Here is a 21,430-nt window from a genome sequence, read left to right on the forward strand (position 1 = left end):
TACATAGAAGGAGGAAGGTAAAAGGGTAAAAATAATCTGAAATTCTACCATTCTGAAATAAGCACATTGTTTCATCCCTCTATGTATATCTATACAACTTAAATAATTAACTTTATATTAGTCACATTGTATTTTACTGTTTTTATGTGGTAGTATATTTAGTTGTTTCTCTCTCTGTTGTTTTTGGCTTACAGTCATGACTTCTTTCTACCCTCTTCTCTCCCCACTCCCCAGCCCCCCAACGTTACCTTTTCCTCAGGAAACCAGTAGGAAGAGGAGTCTGGTGTATAGCTGCCCATTCTGTTACTGGGTCTAAAATATTCCATAGCGTGTTGTAATAAAGTATATTATTGTTGACATTAATGAACTTGAAATTTGCTGTGATAATCTTGAAAAACTGAATATTTACCCCTTGCTAAAGGTCTTAGTGTTTTCTATGAGGAAGTGTTGCTTTGCCTTTATTGAAGCACAAGCTGAAAAACACAGGGCAATTTATTATGACAATTTAGTAACTATGAGAAGAGTGTGTATCAGCATGTGTTTTGCATTCAAATTAGTTGTTCTAGAGATAGGGCATTGGTAATTTTGTTTACTTCTCTCTTTTGAGGGCGTGTTAGTCCATTTTGATTTGCTATAAAAGAATACCTGAGACCTTATAAGGAAAATATTTATTTTGGCGCACCGTTCTGCAGGCTCTTTGAGAAGCATATTGTTGGCACCTGCTTCTGGTGAGGGCCTCAGAAAGCTTCCAGTCATGAGAGAAAGTGAAGTGGGGGTGTCATATGGTGAGAGGGAGCAAGAGGGAAGGGAACAAGAGAGAGAACTGAGGTGCCAAATTCCTTAAACAACCAGATCCCGTGTGAACTAATAGAGAACTTACTCATCACCAAGGGGAGGGCACCAAGCCATTCATGAGGGATCTGCCCCTATGACCCAAACACTCCCACTAGGGCCCACCTCCATAGTGGGGATCACGTTTCAACATGAAACTTTGAGGGGACGCACATCCAAACCATTTTAAAGGGTGATTTGCTGCAATTACAAACAATGAAAAACTGAACATCTTTATATATACATCCTTGTATGGGTGTACAAATGTACTTGAATGCTTTCAGCTGCAAGCAAAAAAAGAAATACCCATTGTGTCTTTAATCAAATAGAGTTTTTTCTCATAAGATGTCTGGAGGAATGAAGTATTATGCATGCTACAACATGGATGAATCTTGAAAACATTATGCTAAGTGAAAGACGTCAGACACAAAAAGTCACATAGTGTATGATTTTATCTATATGCAATACCCAGAATAGGCAAATCCATAGAAACAGAAAGTAGATTGGTGGTTATGAGAGTCTAGGCAGGGTAGGTATAGTATAGAATATTGAATTTAATGAACATATTTGTTTAGGTGTCTTTGTTTTTTGCTACTATAACATAATACTACAGGCTGGATAATATATAATGAGCAGAAATTTATTTGGTGTGTGATTCTGGAGGCTGGGAAGCCCAAGATCAAGAGGCTGGCATTTGGCAAGGGTCTTTGTGTTACATCATCCCATGGTGGAAGGCAGAAGGCACGAGAGGGTGAGAGTGAGAGAGCAAGAGTGGGCCAGACTTGCTTTATAACAAACCTGCTCTCACCATAACTAACCACTCCCATGATAACATTAGTCAGTTTATGAGGATAGAATCCTCATGACCTAATCACTCCTTATGAGGCCACACCTCAACACTGTTGCATTGGAAATTAAATTTCAAACACATGAACTTTGGGAAATACACAAGCCACAGCACTAATGCAATCTTATTACTTTTTAAAATTAGACGTTACTTTTTAAAATTAGACGTTACTTTTTAGAGCAATTTTAGGCTCACAGCAAAATTGAATGAAAGATACTGAGATTTTTCCATATATACCCTTGCTCCACACATGTACAGCCTTAGCCATTGTCAGCATCCCCCACCAGAATGAACAATTTGTTACAGTTGGTGACCCTGCGTTGAACATCATTATCACTTAGATTCCATAGTTTACATTAGTGTTCACTCTTGGTGTACATTCCATGGGTTTGGAAAATTTTATAAGGACATGTATCTAACCTTATAGTATCATACAGAATAGTTGCACTGTCTTTAAAAGTCCTCTGTGCTGCTGTGCCCATTCATTCCTCCCTCCCCTCAATCCCTGGCAACAACTGATCCTCTTAGTGTCTCCATAGTTTTGTTTTGCCTTTTCCAGAATATAGTTGGAATCATACAGGATGTTGCCATTTCAAATTGACTTACTTCACTTAGCAGTATGCATTTAAGTTTCCTCCATGACTTTTCATTGCTTTGACAGCTTTTTTAATTTTTAACTTTTATTTGGGTTTAGGGGCACAGGTACAGGTTTGTTTTTATATGTCACATGGGTTTGGTGTACAGATTATTTTGTCACCCAGGTAATAAGCATAGTACCTGATTGGTAGTTTTTCTATCCTCTCCCTCCCATTCTTAAGTAGGCCCTGGTGTCTCTTGTACCCTATGTCCATGTGTTCTCAGTATTGAGCCCCCTCTTGTAAATGAGAACATGTGGTATTTGGTTTTCTGTTCCTGCATTAGTTCACTTAGGATAATAGCCTCCAGCTCCCATCCATGTGGAGATGATCTCATTCTTTTTTATGACTGCATAGTATTCCATGGTGTATATGTACCACATTTTCTTTAGTCTACTGTTGATGGTCATTTAGGTTGATTCCATGTCTTTGCTGTTGTGAATAGTGCTCTGAAGAACATAATGGGTATATGTCTTTATGGTAGAATGATTTATATTCCTTTGGGTATGTATCCAGTAATGGGATTGCTGGGTCAAATGGTAGTTCTGTTTTTGTTTTGTTTTGCTTTGCCTTTTTTTTTTTTTTTTTTTTTTTTTTGAGATAGAGTCTTGCTTTGTCACCCAGGTTGGAGTGCCATGGTGTGATCTCGGCTCACTGCAACCTCCACCGCTCAGGTTCAAGTGATTCTTGGGCTTCAGCTTCCATAGTGGCTGGGACCACAGGTGCCTGCCACCACAGCCAGCTAATTTTGATGTTTTTAGTAGTGATGGGGTTTCACCATGATCCCAGCTTGTTCTAGTACTCCTGACCTGAAGTGATCCACCTACCTTGGCCTTCCAAAGGCCTGCTGGGACTACAGGCATGAGTCACCACTCCCAGCCAGTGTTTATCTTTTAAGTTCTTACCAGGGCATAAGCATTCCCTTTTCTCTGCAACCTTGCTAGCATCTGTTTTTTTCTTTTTCTTTTTTCTTTTCTTTTTTTTTTTTGAGACAGAGTCTCGCTCTGTTGCCCAGGCTGGAGTGCAGTGGCCTGATCTTGGCTCACCACAACCTCAGCCTCCTGGGTTCAAGCAATTCTCCCTGCCTCAGCCTCCTGAGTAGCTGGGATTAAAGGCATGCGCCACCACGCCCACCTAATTTTTTTTGTATTTTTAGTAGAGACGGGGTTTCACCATGTTGGTCATGCTGGTCTTGAACTCCTGACCTTGTGATCCTCCTGCCTTGCTCTCCCAAAGTGCTGGGATTACAGGCGTGAGCCACCGCACCGGGCCTTATTTTTTGACTTTTTAATAATAGCCACTCTGACTGATGTGAGATGATATCTCATTGTGATTTTGATTTGTATTTCTCTAATTATTAGTAATGCTGAGCATTTTTTCATATGCTTATTGGCTGCATGTATGTCTTCTTTTGAAAAGTATCTGTTCCTGTCCTTTGCCCACTTTTTAGTGGGGTTGCTTTTTTTTTTTTTTTTTTGCTTGTTAATTTGTTTAAGTTCCTTAATGATTCTGAATATTAAACCTTTGTCAGATGCATAGTTTGCAAATATTTTCTCTTATTCTGTAGGTTGTCATTTACTTTGTTGATAGTTTCTTTAGTTGTACAGAGCTGTTTAGTTTAATTAGGTTCCCATTTGTCAATTTTTACTTCTGTTGCAGTTGCTTTTGGTGTTTTTGTCATGAAGTCTCTGTCAGGGCCTATGTCCAGAATGGTATTTCCTAAGTTTTCTTCCAGATTTTTATAACAGTTTTACATTTAAGTCTTTACTCCATCTTGAATTGATTTTGCACATAGTATAAGGAAGGGGTCTCATTTCAGTCTTCTGCATTTTTTTTTTTAGTGTTGAATGATCTTCTACATTTTAATTATTTACCTATTGAAGGATATCTTGATTCCTTCCAAGCTTTGGCAGTTATGAAAAGAGCTGCTATAAACATTGCTGTGCATGTTTTTGTATGGATATAAGTTTTCAACTTTTTTGGGTAAATACCAAATCTAATGGGATTGCTTAATCATATGGTAAGAGTATTTTTAGTTTTGTAAGAAACTGCCAAGTTATCTTCCAAAGTGGCTGTGCCATTTTGTATTTCTACCAGCAATTAATGAGAGTTCCTGTTGCTCCACATCCTCACCAGCATTTGGTGGTGTTAGTGTTCTGGATTTTAGTCATTCTAATAAGTGTGTCATCGCAGGTATCCTGTTATTTTACTTTATGATGATGTGGAGCATCTTTTTATATGCTTATTTGTCATTTACATATCTTCATTGATGAGGTCTTTGGCCATTTTTCAGTAGGACTGTTTGTTTTCTTAACTTTCAGAGTTCTTTATATATTTTACATAGTAGTCTTTTATTAGAGAAGTCTTTTGCAAATATTTTCTCCCAGCCTGTGATTCTCTTTTCATTACCTTGAGAGTATCTGTTTCAGAGCAGAAGTTTTAAGTTTTAATAAAGTCTACCTTATCAATTCTTTCTTTCATGGATTATGCCTTTGGTGCTATATCTAAAAAGCAATCCCCAAACCCAAGACCATCTAGATTTTCTCCTTTGTTATCTTTTAGGAGTCTTACAATTTTGCGTTTTGCATTTAGGTTTGTAATTATCATCCATTTTGAGTTGTTGTGAAGTGTATAAGGTCTATGTCTATATTCATTTTTGTGCCTGTGGATGTCCAGTTGTTTGCATCATTTGTTGAAAAGGTGATCCTTTCTTCATTAGATAGCTTTTCTGCTTTTATCAAAGATTAGTTGACTGTATTTATGTGGTTATATTTTTGTGCTGTCCTGTTGATCTATATTTGTCTGTATTATTCCATCAATATGCTGTTTTGATTATTGTAGCCTTATAATATGTTTTGAAGCTGGGTAGTGTCAGTCCTCTTTCTTCTTTCTAAAATTCATTTTGTTCATATGCATAAGTATACATTTATGGGGTACAGTGTGATGTTTCAGTGCATGTATGTATAATGATCATTGTATAATGATAAAAATGGGGTAGTTAGCATTTCCATTACCTCAAACTTTTATCATTTCTTTATGGTGATAACTTTCAAGATATTTTTTTTCTAGCTGTCTTGAAATATACAATACACTGTTATTAGCTGTAGCCACCCTACTATGTAATGGATGACTTTGGTTTTTTTTCCTTCAATATTGTGTTGACGTTCTGGGTCTTTTGCTTCTCCATATAAAATTTAGAATCCGTTTGTTGAAAACTACAAAATAATTTGGTGGGATTGTAATTGTAATCACATTGAATGTACAGATCAAGCTAGTAAGAACTGACATCTTGACAATATGGAGTCTTCCTATCCATGAACATGGAATATCTCTCCACTAATTAAGTTCTTTGATTTCTTTCAGAGTTTTGTAGGTTTCTCATGTAGATTCTGTACATATTTTGTTAGATTTACAGTTAAGTATTTTGCTTTGGTGGAATGCTAATGTAAATGGTATTTTACATTTACGTATTTATTTACATTAATTTAATTAATTAATGAGACAGGGTCTCACTCTGTTGCCCAGGCTGGAGTGTATTATGATGATTATGCCTCACTGCAGCTTTGACCTCCTGGGTTCAAGTGATCCTGAGGAGCTAGGGCCATAGGTATATGCCACCATGCCTGACTAATTTTTAAAACATTTTATTTTTTGTAGAGATGGGGTCTTGCTATGTTGCCCAGGGTAGTCTCAAATTCCTGGCCTCAAGCAGTCCTCCTGCCTTGGCCTCCCAAAGTGCTGGGATTACAGGTGTGAACCACTGTACCCTGGCCCGGTGTTGTGATTTTAATTCCAAATTTCACTTGTTCATTGCTAGTATATAGGAAAGTGATTGACTTAGTATGTCAACCCTGTGTCCTGCAACTTTGCTACAATTGCTTGTTAATTCCAGGATTTTTTTTGTTGATTTGTTCAGATTATCTACACAGATGACCCTGTCATTTGTTAACAAAGACAGTTCTGTTTCTTTCTTCACATTTTGTATACTTTTTTCTTTTTCTTGTATTTTTTCATTATTGAGGACTCCCAGTATAGTGTTGGAAAAGAGTGGTGAGAAGGAACACACTTGCCTTGTTCCTGATCTTAGTGGGAAAGCTTCAAGCATCTTACCAATGACTATGTTAGCTGTAGGTTTTTTTTGTAGATATTTATCAAGTTGAAGAAGTTCGTTCGTTCCTTTCTTTTCTTTTTTCTTTTCCTCTCCCCTCCCCTCCCCTCCCCTCCCCTCCCCTCTCCCCTCCCCTCTCCTCTCCTCCTTTTCTTTTTCTTTCTTTCCTTTCTTTTGAGACAGGGTATTGCTCTGTCGCCCAGGCTGGACTGCAGTGGCCACATCTTGTCTCATGGCAACCTCCACTTCCCAGGTTCAAGCTATTCTCATGCCTTAGCCTTCTGAGTATCTGGCACTGTTGGTGTGCGCCACCATGCCTGGCTAATTTTTGTATTTTCAGTAGACACAGGGTTTTGTCATATTGGCCAGGCTGGTGTTGAACTCCTGGCCTCAAGTGATCCACCTGCCTTGGCCTCCCAAGTGCTGGGGTTACAGATGTGAGCCACCGTGCCCAGCCTTCTCTGGATTTTATGACACAATTGTGTTTCACCTTCAAACACTATTGTAAAAAAATTCAGAAACATCCTTTGATCAAAACCTTCCCTTCTTCCAGATTTCTTGGTCAGGTGCTTTTGTTGCAGCTACTTCTCTACCGTGAATGTTAGCTGACGGATGTTTTCACTTCTCCTGTCCGTCAGCTTACCCTTAGTTTCAGTTTTCTCCTTATCTACTTTGGTGTCACAGTCAGTGATTTCACTCACTCTTGCTAATACCCTAAACCAGGGCTTGTCGCACTATGGTCAGGCGCCTCCTTGGGATTGATGTTGAAAGCCTGGGAGTAGTACCTGTTACCTGTGAAGAGCTTGTGGAGTAAGAATAGACAGGTGCTCACCCCAGCAATTATAGAGAAGAATATTTAAAGGCAGGCAGGAAAAGGGAAGCTTGTGACGGAGACTGGGAGAACAACAGAGAAGGAGGAAGAGCACTGACAGAGGTTGCTGCATAGAGCTCAGCTAAAATCATGAAGCGTAATTTTCCTGTTAGGTTTACTGTCCACTACCAGGGCACTTTTGAGTTTTGGTCGATGAGTGTGAAGTTTGGTGAGTGACTGGAAGAGTGAGTGAGTGGGAAAAGGCAGAAGTCTACAAGGACAGGCTATTATTTTGAAGAGCTTGGCTGGAAAGGGGAGGAGAGAGGCTAGGATATCTGTTAGAAACATCAAGTTTCTAATATTTCTTGGGGACTCTACCTGCATGTGCCTCAGCATCTAGGAATCAGGCTTTCATGTTTTACAGCATCATCAGGCTGCCAGCACTGCTGAGGGTTTTAGCTTGGGCTTGCCTGGAACTTCAGAGGCCATTTAATCTTACCTTGCCTCTCATTTCTATTATATTTGCTCTATTTATTCTCCCATGTGGCTTACATACTTCTTCTCCCCTCACTCTCCATATGTATCTGATTTGATGAACTTGCTTCTGTTGCACTGGGGAAATAGAAGCCACCAAAAAATGTCATCATGTCTTTCTGCTTTCACCACACATTTACTTAACCACCTGCAACTGAACTCAGATATTCTGTCTCTTCTCTCCTTTTTACTATGGATATATTTTATGTCACTCCCACAACTTGAGCACATTGCTTCAGCAATTATTTCTTTTTTCTCTTGCATCAGTAATTTTTCTCTCTACTGTATTATTCATATAATCATTTGTAATGCTTTTCATTAAAAAAAAAAAAAAAACCCTTCACATTCCCCTTCACATTTTCTTTGCCCCTCTTTATAATCAAACTCATGGGAAGTTCTGTGTACTTGCATTTCTGCTGCCAATTATTCTCCTTTCTTAATCTGCTTCAGTCAGGATTGTACCCCCACTACTCCATCAAAACAGCTCTTGTCAAGGTCACCAGTCACCTCCACAGTACTCAATCCAGTTGTCAGTTCTCAGTCTTCATCTTTTTTGGCCTGTCAGCAGCATTTGATACTGTTGATAATTCCTTTTTCCTAATAAACTTTCTCCATGTGGCTCTCAAGGCGTCTGGTGTCTTGATTTGCCTCCTCCCATGCTGACTGCTGCTTCCCAGTCAGCTTCTGTGAGTCCTTCTGTCAAGCTGATTTCTAAATATTTGAGAGCTCTAGGTCTCTATTCTCAGACTTCTCTTCTCTGGCTATACTTATTCCCTGGGATGGAAATCTCATCTAGCTTCAGGACTTTAAATATCATGTGCTGATGATTCTAAGGTTTTAAAAAATTTATAGCCTGGCTCTTTCTTCTGAATGGTATAGATTTTTATCCAACTGCCCATCCATTCTGTTGTCCTGAGTGAATTATGTGTATGTCAGATTCAACAGTGTAAGCTATACTTACTTCTCCCTCAAAACAACTCCTCTTGTAATCGTTCCTGAGTCCTGAAACAGCAACTCTGTGTTTCCAGGTTCTTAGGCAAAGAACCTTATATTTATTCTAGCAAATCTTATCATGTCCACTTTCAAAACGTACCCAGGACTCCATCTCTTCTGAGCACCTCCTAGCACAGGTCCGAGTGGCTGCTCTCTGGCTTTCTGCAGTTTGGTGTTATCTGCTCTCCTTGCCTCTGCCCTGGTCTGCTTCCAGTTTATTTTCTGCGTAGCACTTACAGTGAGCCTTTTGCACTGTGTCACGTCCTGTCACCCTCTACACAGAATCCTGCAATGGTATTCTGGCTCACTCAGGGTAAAAATCGACACTTAGTACCTGAGTCCTGCGTGACCTCAGTAATGGGCTCCCATTATTCTCTGACCTTGTCTCTTACTTCTGCCCCCTCATTGTTTGGAGCCATTATTACCTCTGACCCTTGGCACTGCTGTTCTCTGTGCCTCAAATATTCCCCTCTTCCTCTAGGTTTTTGCATGTCTTGACCCCACTTGTCCCACAGCTCTTTCCTCAGATGTCACCTTATTAGTGAGACATGTCCCCACCCCTGCAGGCACTTCCTGTTCCTCTAACCTTGCACTAATCATCATCTGACATACTTTATATGTATTTATTGTCTTTTTCTTACAGTGTACTCTAAGCTCCATGAGGGCAACAACTTTGTTCATTGCTGTGTCCCAGTTCCTAGAAGAGTACCTGGTATATAGCAAGCCCACAGTAGATAATTGTTCAGTAAATGCATTTAAATCATCTGTCCTAAATATGAACTCCCTTGGTCATGTAATCTCTCCGACTTTGACCTCATAACTCACTGTTTCTGACCGACCACTCTTCTTTCCTTTGCTCTTGTGGCTTTACTCAGACTTCCACTCCATTGTAAACAATTTCCCCGTTATTCTCAACTTCTTAGAAGACCCCCTTCATGTACATTTATTCACCAAGAACTGGTTTTCCTCTTTGGACTATCTCCTACACTCCAGATAATTTTGGGAGAAGGTAGTGATGCTGTTAACATTTTCTTATCTAGCCAGTGTTCCTAACAGGTCCATGGCTTCCAGTAGCAGGTGATCTTTGATGCCCTTTGCTCCTTTCGGTTGCTGTCAGTATTGTCTTCTGTTCTTCTCCCTTGTGTACTGGGAGCGCTTTGACACACAGCTTGTAGTCCTCCTCTTCATTCTCAGTTTGTCATTCCTACATGATGATGTGCACGGAATGTCCGCTATCCTGGTCCAAAGTTGTTCTCAGTATATAGCCACCAGTATTTCTTCAGAAATCCACTCATGGGATATTCCCTAGACTTTATCATCTCTTAGAGTGGTTTCATTAGAGAGTCTTTTTTTCCCCCACATTCCACAGGCAGCTGTGGCAAACCTTTATTTGTAGCACACTTGGTCCTTGACTCTAATGAGATCTCCTGTTCCTTGACCCATCCTTTTTGGTCAGTCTGTCATTCCTCAGATCTGACAGAAATTAAATTGAAATTAAAGAACTAAACTGATTAAAAAATGGGCAGCTGGGCACAGTGACTCACATCTGTAATCCCAGCACTTTCGGAGGCCAAGGTGGGTGGATCACCTGTGGTCAGCAGGTCAAGACCGGCCTGACCAAAACCCCGTCTCTACTAAAAATATAATCAGTTGGACATGGTGGTGTGAGCCTGTAATCCCAGCCACTTGGGAGGCTGAGGCAGGAGAATCACTTGAACCCTGGGAGGCAGAGGTTGCAGTGAGCCAAGATCATGCTGTTGCACTCCAGCCTGAGCAACAAGAGTGAAACCCTGTCTCAAAAAAAAAAAAAAAAAGGAAAGAAAAAAAAATAAAAAAAACGGGCAAAACACTGGAATAGATATTTCTCAAAAGAAGACATAAAGATGACCAATAGGTGTATGAAGATACGTTCAACATTACTAATCATCAGGGACATGCAAATCAAAACCACACTGAGTTGTTACCTCACATCTGTTAGAATGGCTATAATCAAAAACACAAAAGATAACAAGGGCTGATGAAGATGTGGTGATAAGGGAACCCTTGTACATTGTTGATGGGAATGTAAATTAGTACAGCCATTAGGAAAAACAGTGTGGAAGTTCCTAAGAAAATAAAAAATAGAGCTACCGTACCACCCAGTATTACTTCTACTGTGTATATGTCCAAAGGAAATGAAATGAGTATGTTGAGGAGATATCTGCCCTCTCATGTTCATGACAGCACTACTCACAATGGTGAAGTTGTTGAGTCAACCTGAGTGTCTGCCTACAAATGAATGGATCAAGAAAATATAGTGTATATATGCGAGGGAGTACTATTTAGCTGCAAAAAAGAATCTTATTATTTGCAACATCATGGATGAACCCGAAAGACATTACGTTAAGTAAAATAAGCCAGACACAGAAAGACAAATATTGCATGATCTCACTTCTATACAAAATCTAAATATGTTGAACTTTTAGAAATGGTGAGTAGAGTGATGGATGCCAGAGACTGGGGGTGGGGACTTGGGGATATGTTGGTCCAAGGGTACAACATTTCAGTAAGGTAGGAGGAATAAATTTGCAATCCGTTATATAACATGAAGACTATGATAAATAACAATGTATTATATTTTAAAAATCACTAAGAAGTATTCTCATCATAAAAAATTATAAATATTTGAGGTAATGAGTAAGCTGATTAGTTTGATTGAGCCATTCCACAATATATCCTGTTTTAAAACATCATGTTTGTACACAGTGAATATGTATAACTTTTATTTGTCAGTAAATTAGGCCGGTTGCAGTGGCCCACACCTGTAATCTTAGCACTTTGGGAGGTTGAGGCGGGCATATCGCTTGAGGTTAGGAATTCGAGACCAGCCTGGCCAACATGATAAAACCCCATCTTTACCAAAAAATACAAAAATTAGCCAGGCGTGGTGTCGCACACCTGTAGTCAGCTACTTGGTGGACTGAGGTGAGAGAATTGCTTGAGTCCGGGAGGCAGTCAGGCAAGATTGTGCCACTGTACTTCAGCCTGGGCAACAGAGTGAGATCTTGTCTCCAATAAATAAATAATAAATAAAGCAAAATTAAAAATACAGAATTTAATAATAAAGAAGTCTCTTCTTCAACTGCCTTTTGGTTTGATATGGAGTATATTTATTGAATAATTATTTTCTACCCCCATTGATTTGTGATTCCTTTTGTATGTTAAACTTTTATATAATGGAATCTGTTTAATGTATCTATCTGTCAACTTTTGGTGCCAGCACATTCTTTAAATGAATTGAAGCTTTTGATGATGTTTTAATATTTTATAGGCTTAGTAGTTTCTAATTGACTTTATTTTTCAGAGTTGTCAGTGATGATAGTCTAGTTCTTCACACTTCCACATGATTTTGAAAAAATTTGATCAAGTTGCGGAAAGAAAAGTCTCCATTGGGCCTCTTTTTTTTTTTTTTAATGATATTAAATGGGGCTAATTGACCAGTTCATATAAATGAATATTTTGTTAAAACTTTTTTTTTTTTTTTTTGAAATGGAGTCTTGCTCTTGTTGCCCAGGCTGGAGTGCCATGGTGTGATCTCGGTTCACTGGGTGAACCTCTACCTCCTGGGTTCAAGTGATTCTCCTGCCTCAGAGTCTGGAGTAGTTGGGATTGCAGGTGCCTGCCACCATGCCTAGCTGAAATTTTTTTGTATTTTTTAATACAGACAGAGTTTCACCATGTTGGCCAGGCTGGTCTCAAACTCCTGACCCCAGGTGATCCTCCCCCCTTGGCCTCCCAAAGTGCTGGAGTTACAGACGTGAGCCACTGCACCTGGCCTATATTTTGTTAAAACCTTAGTAAGATGTCCAACATTTTAACTTTTTAATAGTTTAAATCCTTTTTTGCTGTAAATGCACAGATATATCTTCTATTATTTAAAAAAGATACGCAAAAGAGTAAATGATCCATTAACTTTGTTTTGTTTCAGATATGTTTCCTTCTTTTTGCCATTCTCTACATTGTTTCCTACTTCATCATCACAAGATACAAGAGAAAATCAGGCAAGTGGAAACGTTTCAATTAAAACCTTTATTAGAATGCCAAGTGGTCTAGGCATGGTTTATGGGGTATGTTAGTACACTTCAGTGCGATAGTGTATTGAATGTGGTGGTGATTGAAGTAAGCAGTTGTCTGCTACTAAGAGAACTAAAAATAACCTCCAGGGAATTTGACTACTCTTAGAGCCATCCTCTTAGTCCAGAGTCCTTGTTTATCACAATTCTCATGTCCAACTAAGAATAGTGCTAGGCTATTGAGTATCTGGGAAACTCTCAAGTTTACGAGGATATTTGGTTCCTTGTGAGAGGCTCTGACTTTGAATGTTTTACTCATCCACATTCCATATCTTTTCTGGCTACTAGAGCATACAGTAGATATTTAAGTCTCCATAATACTATTTAGTATCCAATTATTAGCATCTTGTATTCTCCTTTTATTCTTTCATATATATCCTTATCCAGCCAGAGGGACTACCATATCTTGACTCTTTTTTAATGAAATTTGTGCTCATTAATTCAGACTTTATAGGTCAGGGTTTTATAAGTACTTAAGCAATTGCCTTACTGTCTTTTGTTAAATCTCAGCTGTTTTCTGAAAATCACAGGATTATCTACTTGTGATGTTGGGCTAATAGTAGGTGCTATGTGAATAGTTAATGATTCCTTGATACTATGTTATCAGTTTAAACTTGTAGGACTTTTGAGAGAAATAAGGTCATAGTGCTTGCTCGAGTGTATTACTTTAGTACTGTTACTTGGCTCTGTGACTGCACTGAAGTACCTGGTGGATTCTATAACCTCTAAAAATTTTGAAGGTACAGATTCAAAATAGTATCTTAGCTATTTTAAAAAATTGATTGGCATGGTTTCATGGACTATAGACACAAGGGGAGAGAGAAAGAGAGAGAATGAATGAATTTAAATGGATCATTCTACATGAAACTAGAGGTTGGTGAGTGGGAAACTGGAGATGTATGAGGTGATTTTTAGAGTAGTGCAGGACTGGTGGGAGAGTGATGAGGACTCTGCACCTGGCTGATAGAGTGCTGGGGTTGGGAATAGAGTGAAATGAATATGGAGATAATAAAACATTCTTTAAGACTTGATTTTCCCCATGCAGAAAACTTGGTTTAAAAAAAAAAAAAAAAAGACTTGATTTTTTTTTTTTTTTTGAGACAGTCTCACTGTGTTGCCCAGGCTGGAGTTCAGTGGCATGATCTTGGCTCACTGCAATCTCTGCCTCCCTGGTGCAAGTGATTCTCCTGCCTCAGCCTCCCTAGTAGTTGGGATTACAGGCATCATCCTCTACCATGCCCAGCTAATTTTTGTATTTTTAGTAGAAATGAGGTTTCACCATGTTAGGCTGGTCTGGAACTCCTGATCTCAGGTGATCTGCCTGCCTCAGCCTCCCAAAGTGCTGGGATTGTAGGCGTGAGCCACTGTGCCTGGCCAAGACTTGATGATTAATTGGATGTGAGCACAACAGTGTATAAAAAGTAATTGTAACTATGTTCTTTTGTGGAACATTTGGTTGTAAAAGTTCTTTTCGGCATCTTGGAATTAAGAATGGAGATGGACTAATAGAATGGCCCAAATATGTCCTTGATACTGAAGCAGGTGGGTGCACAGAATTCCAGAGACCTGAGCAAAGAGCCTTGGAGGACATTAGGCATATAAGAAGAACGGGCCAGGAGGGTTTGTGGTATTCTTATAATTGGACAGTCTCTTTAGCTTGTAAATTTATGTGGGAGGACAAAAGAGATTGCTGACAGGCATGAGCAAGAAGGAGGGTATCAGAGTGAAGGCCATCTGCTACTTAAAAAAGATGAAGCAAACTTTATAGATATATATAATTTTAAATACATTTTAATATATTCAATATACTTATATAATATATAGTTATATATAATTTTATATATTATATATATATTTGTATATTATATATTATATATAAAATATATCACATATAATATGTATTATAATTCTATATTATAACTTATATATAAGTTAATATATATAAAATATATAAAATTATACATACAATATATAATTATATATTTAAAATTATATGTAAGCATATATAATTTATTTTATATAGTATATAAAATCTTTATATATTATGTAATATATAAAATAAATATGCAATATATATAATTACATATATAGTTAAGATACTATATATGGTGTAGAATTTTATATATATATATATATATATATATATAAATAATATTTTTTGAGATAAGATCTTGTTCTGCCCCCTAGGCTGGATAGCAATGGGACAGTCATGGCCCACTGTAGCTTTGACCTCATATGCTCAAGTGATCTTCCAACCTCAGCCTCCTGAGTAGCCTGGATTACAGGCGTGTCCAGACTAAATGTCCAGGCTAAAAATCTAATTTTTAAGATTTTTTTGTAAAAATGGAGTCTCCCTATGTTGTCCAAGGTGGTCTTGAATTCCTGGGCTCCAGAGATCTGTCCACATAGCTTCCTAAAGTGTTGGGATTACAGGTGTGAGCCACTGCACCCTGCCAATTTCTGTTTGTAACTTCAACAATAATTATGAGTTACTGATGCAGTAGTATCCAAGGTTATTTAGGATGGTTCAAGAGACTCCTTGCTACTATTATTAGTGACAAACTCAAATTATAGAAAGTTAGATGTGTTCTAGGTTTCTGAATTTTAATTTTATAGTAATTTTTGTTGGCTGTTATCAACCAGAAAATTTTATTTATTAGCAGTTTTATTGAACATTGTATAACAGTTTACTTCATAGTGGTACTAAGTTTCTACTAAGTTTTATTTTCTTGAACAAATTTTAATTTACATATAGTAGTTTTATTAATCAGGATTTTGTTAATCAAAACATCCCATTCTGTATATACCATACTACTTGATTTAATGAGATATAAATTTGGATCTATGCTAAAACAAATACGGTGCTTTTTGAAAATTGTTTCTGTTCAATAATTGCCTTTTTAAGTTTATAGTTTTTAGTAAATTAATGAAACATTTTGTTAGAAGATAAAGAAATATTAATACCTAAAACATTTTTGCAGATGAACAAGAAGATGAAGATGCCATTGTCAACAGGATTTCGTATGTATTTTAAAGTTCTGTTGTTCTGTTTCTGATTCTTAAGTCATAAATTGTCAAAATTCAATTCTAATTTTTGGACAGAAATATGGAAAATATTCACACAGCACATTACAACAGCTTGTATTATCCTTTTCTTCTTTCATGTACATATTTCATATTACAACAGCTTTAACATATTAATCCTGTTCTTGGAAAGCATACGTAAGCAAATATGTATGGATAATTGAGCACCGATTATCTCCTATTGAAATTTGCATATTTAAGGAGCTGACAGATTTTATCTTCAGGGGATTAAATGAGGAAATGGCCTTCAGTTTGAGAAAATTGCCTGGTCATAAGAAAGAAGACTCTTTGCTGTTTGAATAGTCTGCTGAGAAGACTGTGATGCTATCGAACCAGGCAGCAGACATATCCTCTGGTTAACCAAACCTGCCTGCTGTGAGCAGGAAGGTGGGCCCAGACCGTCCTTCAGATTCCTTACGTATACCAGTGAGGTATGATAGGGAGGTCCTGTAATTTTGTTGAAGTATCATACTTAATGGAAAGCAGTGAATTCCTTTCTGTTAGTTTTTGCTTGTTTAAATGTGAAATTGCACAGATGCACCTATGTGGGAAAGTTCTGTATTCCAGGATTTTTTAATTGATACATTAAAATTCTTTTGAAATCTCAAATTTATAGAAAAGGTGGAAGTAGAAAACAAAGTTTTTTTCACTCAAACTGTTTAGAAGTTGCTCATCTGATGCTTCATTTCTTCAGGATATTTTCATGTATAATTCCTATAAACAGCACATTCTCCTAGATATCCACCATGCAACCATCAAAATAGCGAAATTAGCATAGACAGCAGTTCCACTTACACCCCATTCAAACTTACTGCTTACCCCAATAATGTCCTTGCTGTAATGAAAGGATCCAGTCCAGAATCACACATTGCATTTGGGGGTCATGTCCTTTAGTCTCCTTCAGACTGAAACACTTCTTCAGTATTTCTTTGACTTTCCTGACCTTGATACTTTCGAAGATTATTGCATAGTTATTTGGTTTTGTCTGATCTTTCTTCATAATTAGTATCAGATTATGCATCCTTTGCTGAGGAGGATGAGGGAAGTAAGAAACGGGGAAGAGGAAGAGAAAGATTCTATGTTCTTTCACATACTTGTATACATGTGAAGATAAATACTTATACATACGAGGGAATAGTATTCTGCCATAAGAATAAATGAAGTACTGATGTGCTGTAATGTGGATGGACCATCCTAAGTGAACGGAGCCAGACACAAAAGGCCACATAGTGTACGATTCCATCTATGAGCAATGTTCAGAGTAGATAAATCAAAAGCAGATTGATGATTGCAAGGGGCTGAGGGAGAGGAGAATGGGGATCATGGGTATGACATTTTCTTTTGGGGTGATGAACATGAAAGAAAGAGGTGGTTGTACAACACTGTGAATAAACTAAACACCCCTGAATTGTTCACCTTAAAATGGTAAATTTTATATAATGTGAATTTCACCTCAATAAAAAATTAGTAACTCCCAGCTAATAAATGACTAGGCCTGATTTGATTCATAACTGAAAAATGAATACAAATGGACTATGATTTAGTAGATTTGGTAATTTATTTTAAATGACATAGGGAAGCTAGATAAGAAATAAAAATAGCTGTAATTTTATGTTGGAAATTCTTACTCTCTAGCTTTAAAACCTAGGCCCATGATGTTTTAAATTTACAGAATTAGGGGTTTTTGTTTTGTTCCTAGCCCTGTGACATTTGTGAAAATTAAGTGAATCATTTTTTTCTCTGTGCAAATTACTGCCTTTTTAAAACGTCACTTCTGCCACCTTGCAGAAGCTACAGTGAATAACAGACTGAATAAAGGTAGATATCCCGTCCATGTGAAACCTCTGTTGTGAAGGGCAAGTGAGGTGTGTACTTTTCTCCTCTCCGTTCAGTCTGTGTACCACCTATGGTGGTAAATTGACTTAGATTTACTTACAGATCCATACTTTATAAATGGAAAGGAACACATCACTTTGTCTTTTACCCCTAAAAGTACATTGACTGACATTAGGGTGAGGTGCTGTGTCCTTATGGTAGATGCCCAGGAGCATCTTTACCCGCTTTCAGGGTAGCTGGCACAGCACGTGTGAGGGGTTTGGGTTTTACCAGTCACAGGTGGTTTCTGTATTCTGGGGATGTGTACAGAAATCCTCTTCCTGAGGGGCAGTGGGTTCATATAAAGTGGTGAAATGGTTAGGAGAGCTGCAGGGGGAAGAGGGTCACCTGAGAGAAGGAGTCTGAACTAGTCACTCCCACCTTTCTTCCCTGTCTCTATTGATCTCTTTGTCTTTTGCTGTGGTAGAATGAGTGAGAACTGATGAGTTAGAGGGATCTGGGTTCAAATTCTGAATCCAAGATTGACTTGAGTCCAGAAGATACTGAGAAACATTCACTTTCTCTGTATGTAAAACAGAGTTCCCACCTACTTTGTAGTACTGTGGTCTGGATTAAATAGCATTTGCTAAAAAAAATACAAAAAAAATCTAGAGTAGGGTGCTTGATGCACAATAGGTGTGAGATTAATGTTTCCTCCACCTTAGGATTTTTGACCTATTTTGTCTGGTTAGAATTCTTTTTTGTCAGATATGCCACTGAATTAACTCTCTCACCTTCTTCTGTTTTGTTTTGCTTTATTTCCCCAAGTCTCCACTTTTCAGTGAGGCCTTCCCTAAGGCCTCACTGAAATATCCCACACTTACTGTCCCACGCTTAATATTGAATATTAATATTCCCTAATATCTCACATTTGATATTGAAACCCGTGTGTCCTCCTCCCCATTTCCAATCCTCCTTGGAAATTGAAAAACACCACCTACAGGTGTTTTTCTGTAGCACATATCATCTTTAGGATATTATGTATATACATATTTAATGTTTTATTCTTTATTGCCTGACTTTCTCCAGTCCAGGATAAACCCTCCTGGAGCAAGGATGTTGGCTTGTTGGTTCACTGTTCTCAGGTGCCTAGCACAGTCCTGGCACAGGGTAGTAGGCACTCTACAAATACTTGTCTAGTGAGGGAGCCCCACCTGAAAGACCCACTGAGGTAGGATCTCTGAGACAGGCTTTAACAAAAGCTCCACGGGTGATCCTGAAAGTGCTGCTGCTTAAGAACCACTGGTTTTGAGTGATGTATTGGGAAGCCTAATTCATACAGCAAATGTTTATTGTTTAGCTGAGGTGAAGACTTAAGATTGAATGCTGGTATGCCAACATTTCACAGATGAATGTAAAATGTCACTAAATTTGTTACTTTTCTATTGCCCAGAGAATCAGACCTTTTGATGATATTTGGGAGGGTGTGAGCCAGATGCTAAATACGAAATTTTCTTTGTCATCAACACCATATACATTTTACTGAATAATTTTGAATGACTTAAATTCAACTATGGTAAAATCTTGTTTCCACATATACTTCTTGATTAGATATTATCAACCTGTTAAAGTTTAAGATGTAAAGTGGCAGGTTTTGCTTATGATTTGTTTTTTAATTAAAAATATATATTGAGATATTAACTCATGAAATACATTTTTATGGTAACCTGTATTTTGCAGTGGAGTTTTAAAAATGTGAGGTCTTTCATTTTGTTGATAACTACAATAAATAAAAAAGCATTTATTCTTTGTTTAAGCAACTTGAGTGTCACAATGAGTGAGGTGCTGAAAAATTAGGAAGAAGGGAATATTGTAGAAGTTGGGGAAGAGTTTCAAGAAGGAAGTAGTGCTTATTAGCTTGAAATGTCACAGAAGGTCATACTCAGATTACAGTGAAAAAGTATCTGATGGATTTGACCATAAGGAGAACCTTTTTAGTACTAGATGAGGAGCAGAAATCCTACTGCAGTGGGCTAATGAAGAAGTTGAGGATAAAGAAGTAAAGGTGTGATATGTGAGTTCTGCTTAGAAGCATTTTGAAAGAGCAGAAGCACCTGAGGATATTTATTTTAGGCTGATCAGCAGCTAGAGGGAGGATGACTGGTGAAGCAAGGCCCCTGGAGATGGCTGAGGTAAAGATAAGCAGGAGAAAGACTTCCTCCTTTGACAGATAGGATGGTAATTGTCTGTTGACAGCTCTGTCAGGTGGTAAGTATGGAGGGATTGTACCCCCTTTTTCCACTCTGAAATGAGATTCAGTCATTTGCTGGGAATGAAATGAGATTCAGTCATTTGCAGGGCCATAGTAGAAAGCTCAGGAAGAACCTGATTGTGTTAGTTTGTTTTGTGTTACTATAAAGGAACACTTGAAACTGGGTAGTTTATAAAGAAAAGAGATTTATTTGGCTCACACTTCTACAGGCTGTACAAGCATGACACTACCATCTGCTTGGTTTCTGGTGAGGCCTCAGGAAGCTTTTACTCATGGTGGAAGGTGAAGGGGGATCAAGAGAAAGAGAGAAGAGGTGCCAGGTTCCTTTAAACAACCAGCTCCCTTGTGAACTAACAGAATGGGAACCCACTCATTAGTAAAGGCGCCAAGCCATTCATGAAGGATCTGCTCCTATGATCCAACACCTCCCATGAGGCAGACCCCCGCCTCCAACATTGGGGATCACATTCAACATGAGATGTGGTGGGGACAAATATCCAAGCCACATCACTGATGATGGGGGTTAAGAACAGGAGATTAGAGACTCATAATTCAAGGATCCTGGTCCTTGTTTGCTAACTGTAAGTATTTTAAAGCTTTGTGGAGTGTTAAAGTGATTTAAGGTGGTTTGTTAATTCATCATCACCTTGCAAAGACACTTTACAATATGATCTATAGATACGGCTTATTTTTTTCACACTAGTTATATTCAGTGACTAGTTATATTCAGCATCTGAGTATGTGCTGTCATCACCTTATTTAGACAAGGAGAGGTTCTGCCTTCCCAGTTGGATTAAGAAGATAGTCACAAGTGTCAGATATTTGGGAAAGCACTTGTCTTATTACTACCAGAATTAGAAAAGATGCATTACTCTGAAGATGTAATTTTTAAAAATAATGCTCCATTTTAGAAGGTGACGTTTCTGAAACTATCCGTTAATTCTTAAAGGGCACTTTCTATAGTTACAAGAGCAGAGGCACTGCTGCAGTTTTCTAGTTCAGGGCCCGTCACACTCCCTGCCAGGATGGAGCTCTGTCACATCACCCTCTTATGAGTAGCTGTCCTTAGAGCTACTCAAGGGCAGTCACCGGTGATGCTGTCATCTTCTGTGTATCTCCAGGGCCAGTCACAATACCTAAAGTGTAATAGGTTCTACTAGTTTTTTTGTTGTTGTTGAAAGAGCAAGCATTGTAGTTATGATGACTACATATATTTAGAATTTTCTGGGCCTTTTGTGACTTTAAATACTTTATTTGCCCCCATAAGCTTACTCGTTTTGTCAAATCATAGGTACCAGATTTTGCTTTGGAAACTTTATTTGACCTTAATTGCTAGGTGTGTGGTCAGAGTATGTGGGAGCCAAGAGAAGAGAGGAAGTCATTTTGCT

The 21,430-nt window shown here is 38.1% G+C and overlaps 1 protein-coding gene across 7 annotated transcripts in view; it reads left to right on the forward strand.

Moving 5' to 3' along the window:
- LMBR1 (limb development membrane protein 1) overlaps window positions 1-21,430 on the forward strand; it is a 201,578-nt gene that overhangs the window by 35,805 nt on the left and 144,343 nt on the right. For 6 of the 7 annotated variants that reach the window (XM_032244888.1, XM_032244893.1, XM_032244891.1 and 3 more), the window contains 2 exons: window positions 12,727-12,799; window positions 15,853-15,892. In XM_032244888.1, coding sequence (XP_032100779.1) covers window positions 12,727-12,799; window positions 15,853-15,892 — 113 coding nt within the window. Of the gene's footprint in view, window positions 1-12,726; window positions 12,800-15,852; window positions 15,893-16,180; window positions 16,382-21,430 lie in introns of those variants that run through there. The other variant, XM_032244892.1, reaches the window with a different exon arrangement.

This window comes from Sapajus apella, unplaced genomic scaffold (assembly GCF_009761245.1).
Source record: "Sapajus apella isolate SASKATOON/1434 unplaced genomic scaffold, GSC_monkey_1.0 scaffold56, whole genome shotgun sequence".
Lineage (NCBI taxonomy): Eukaryota > Metazoa > Chordata > Mammalia > Primates > Cebidae > Sapajus > Sapajus apella.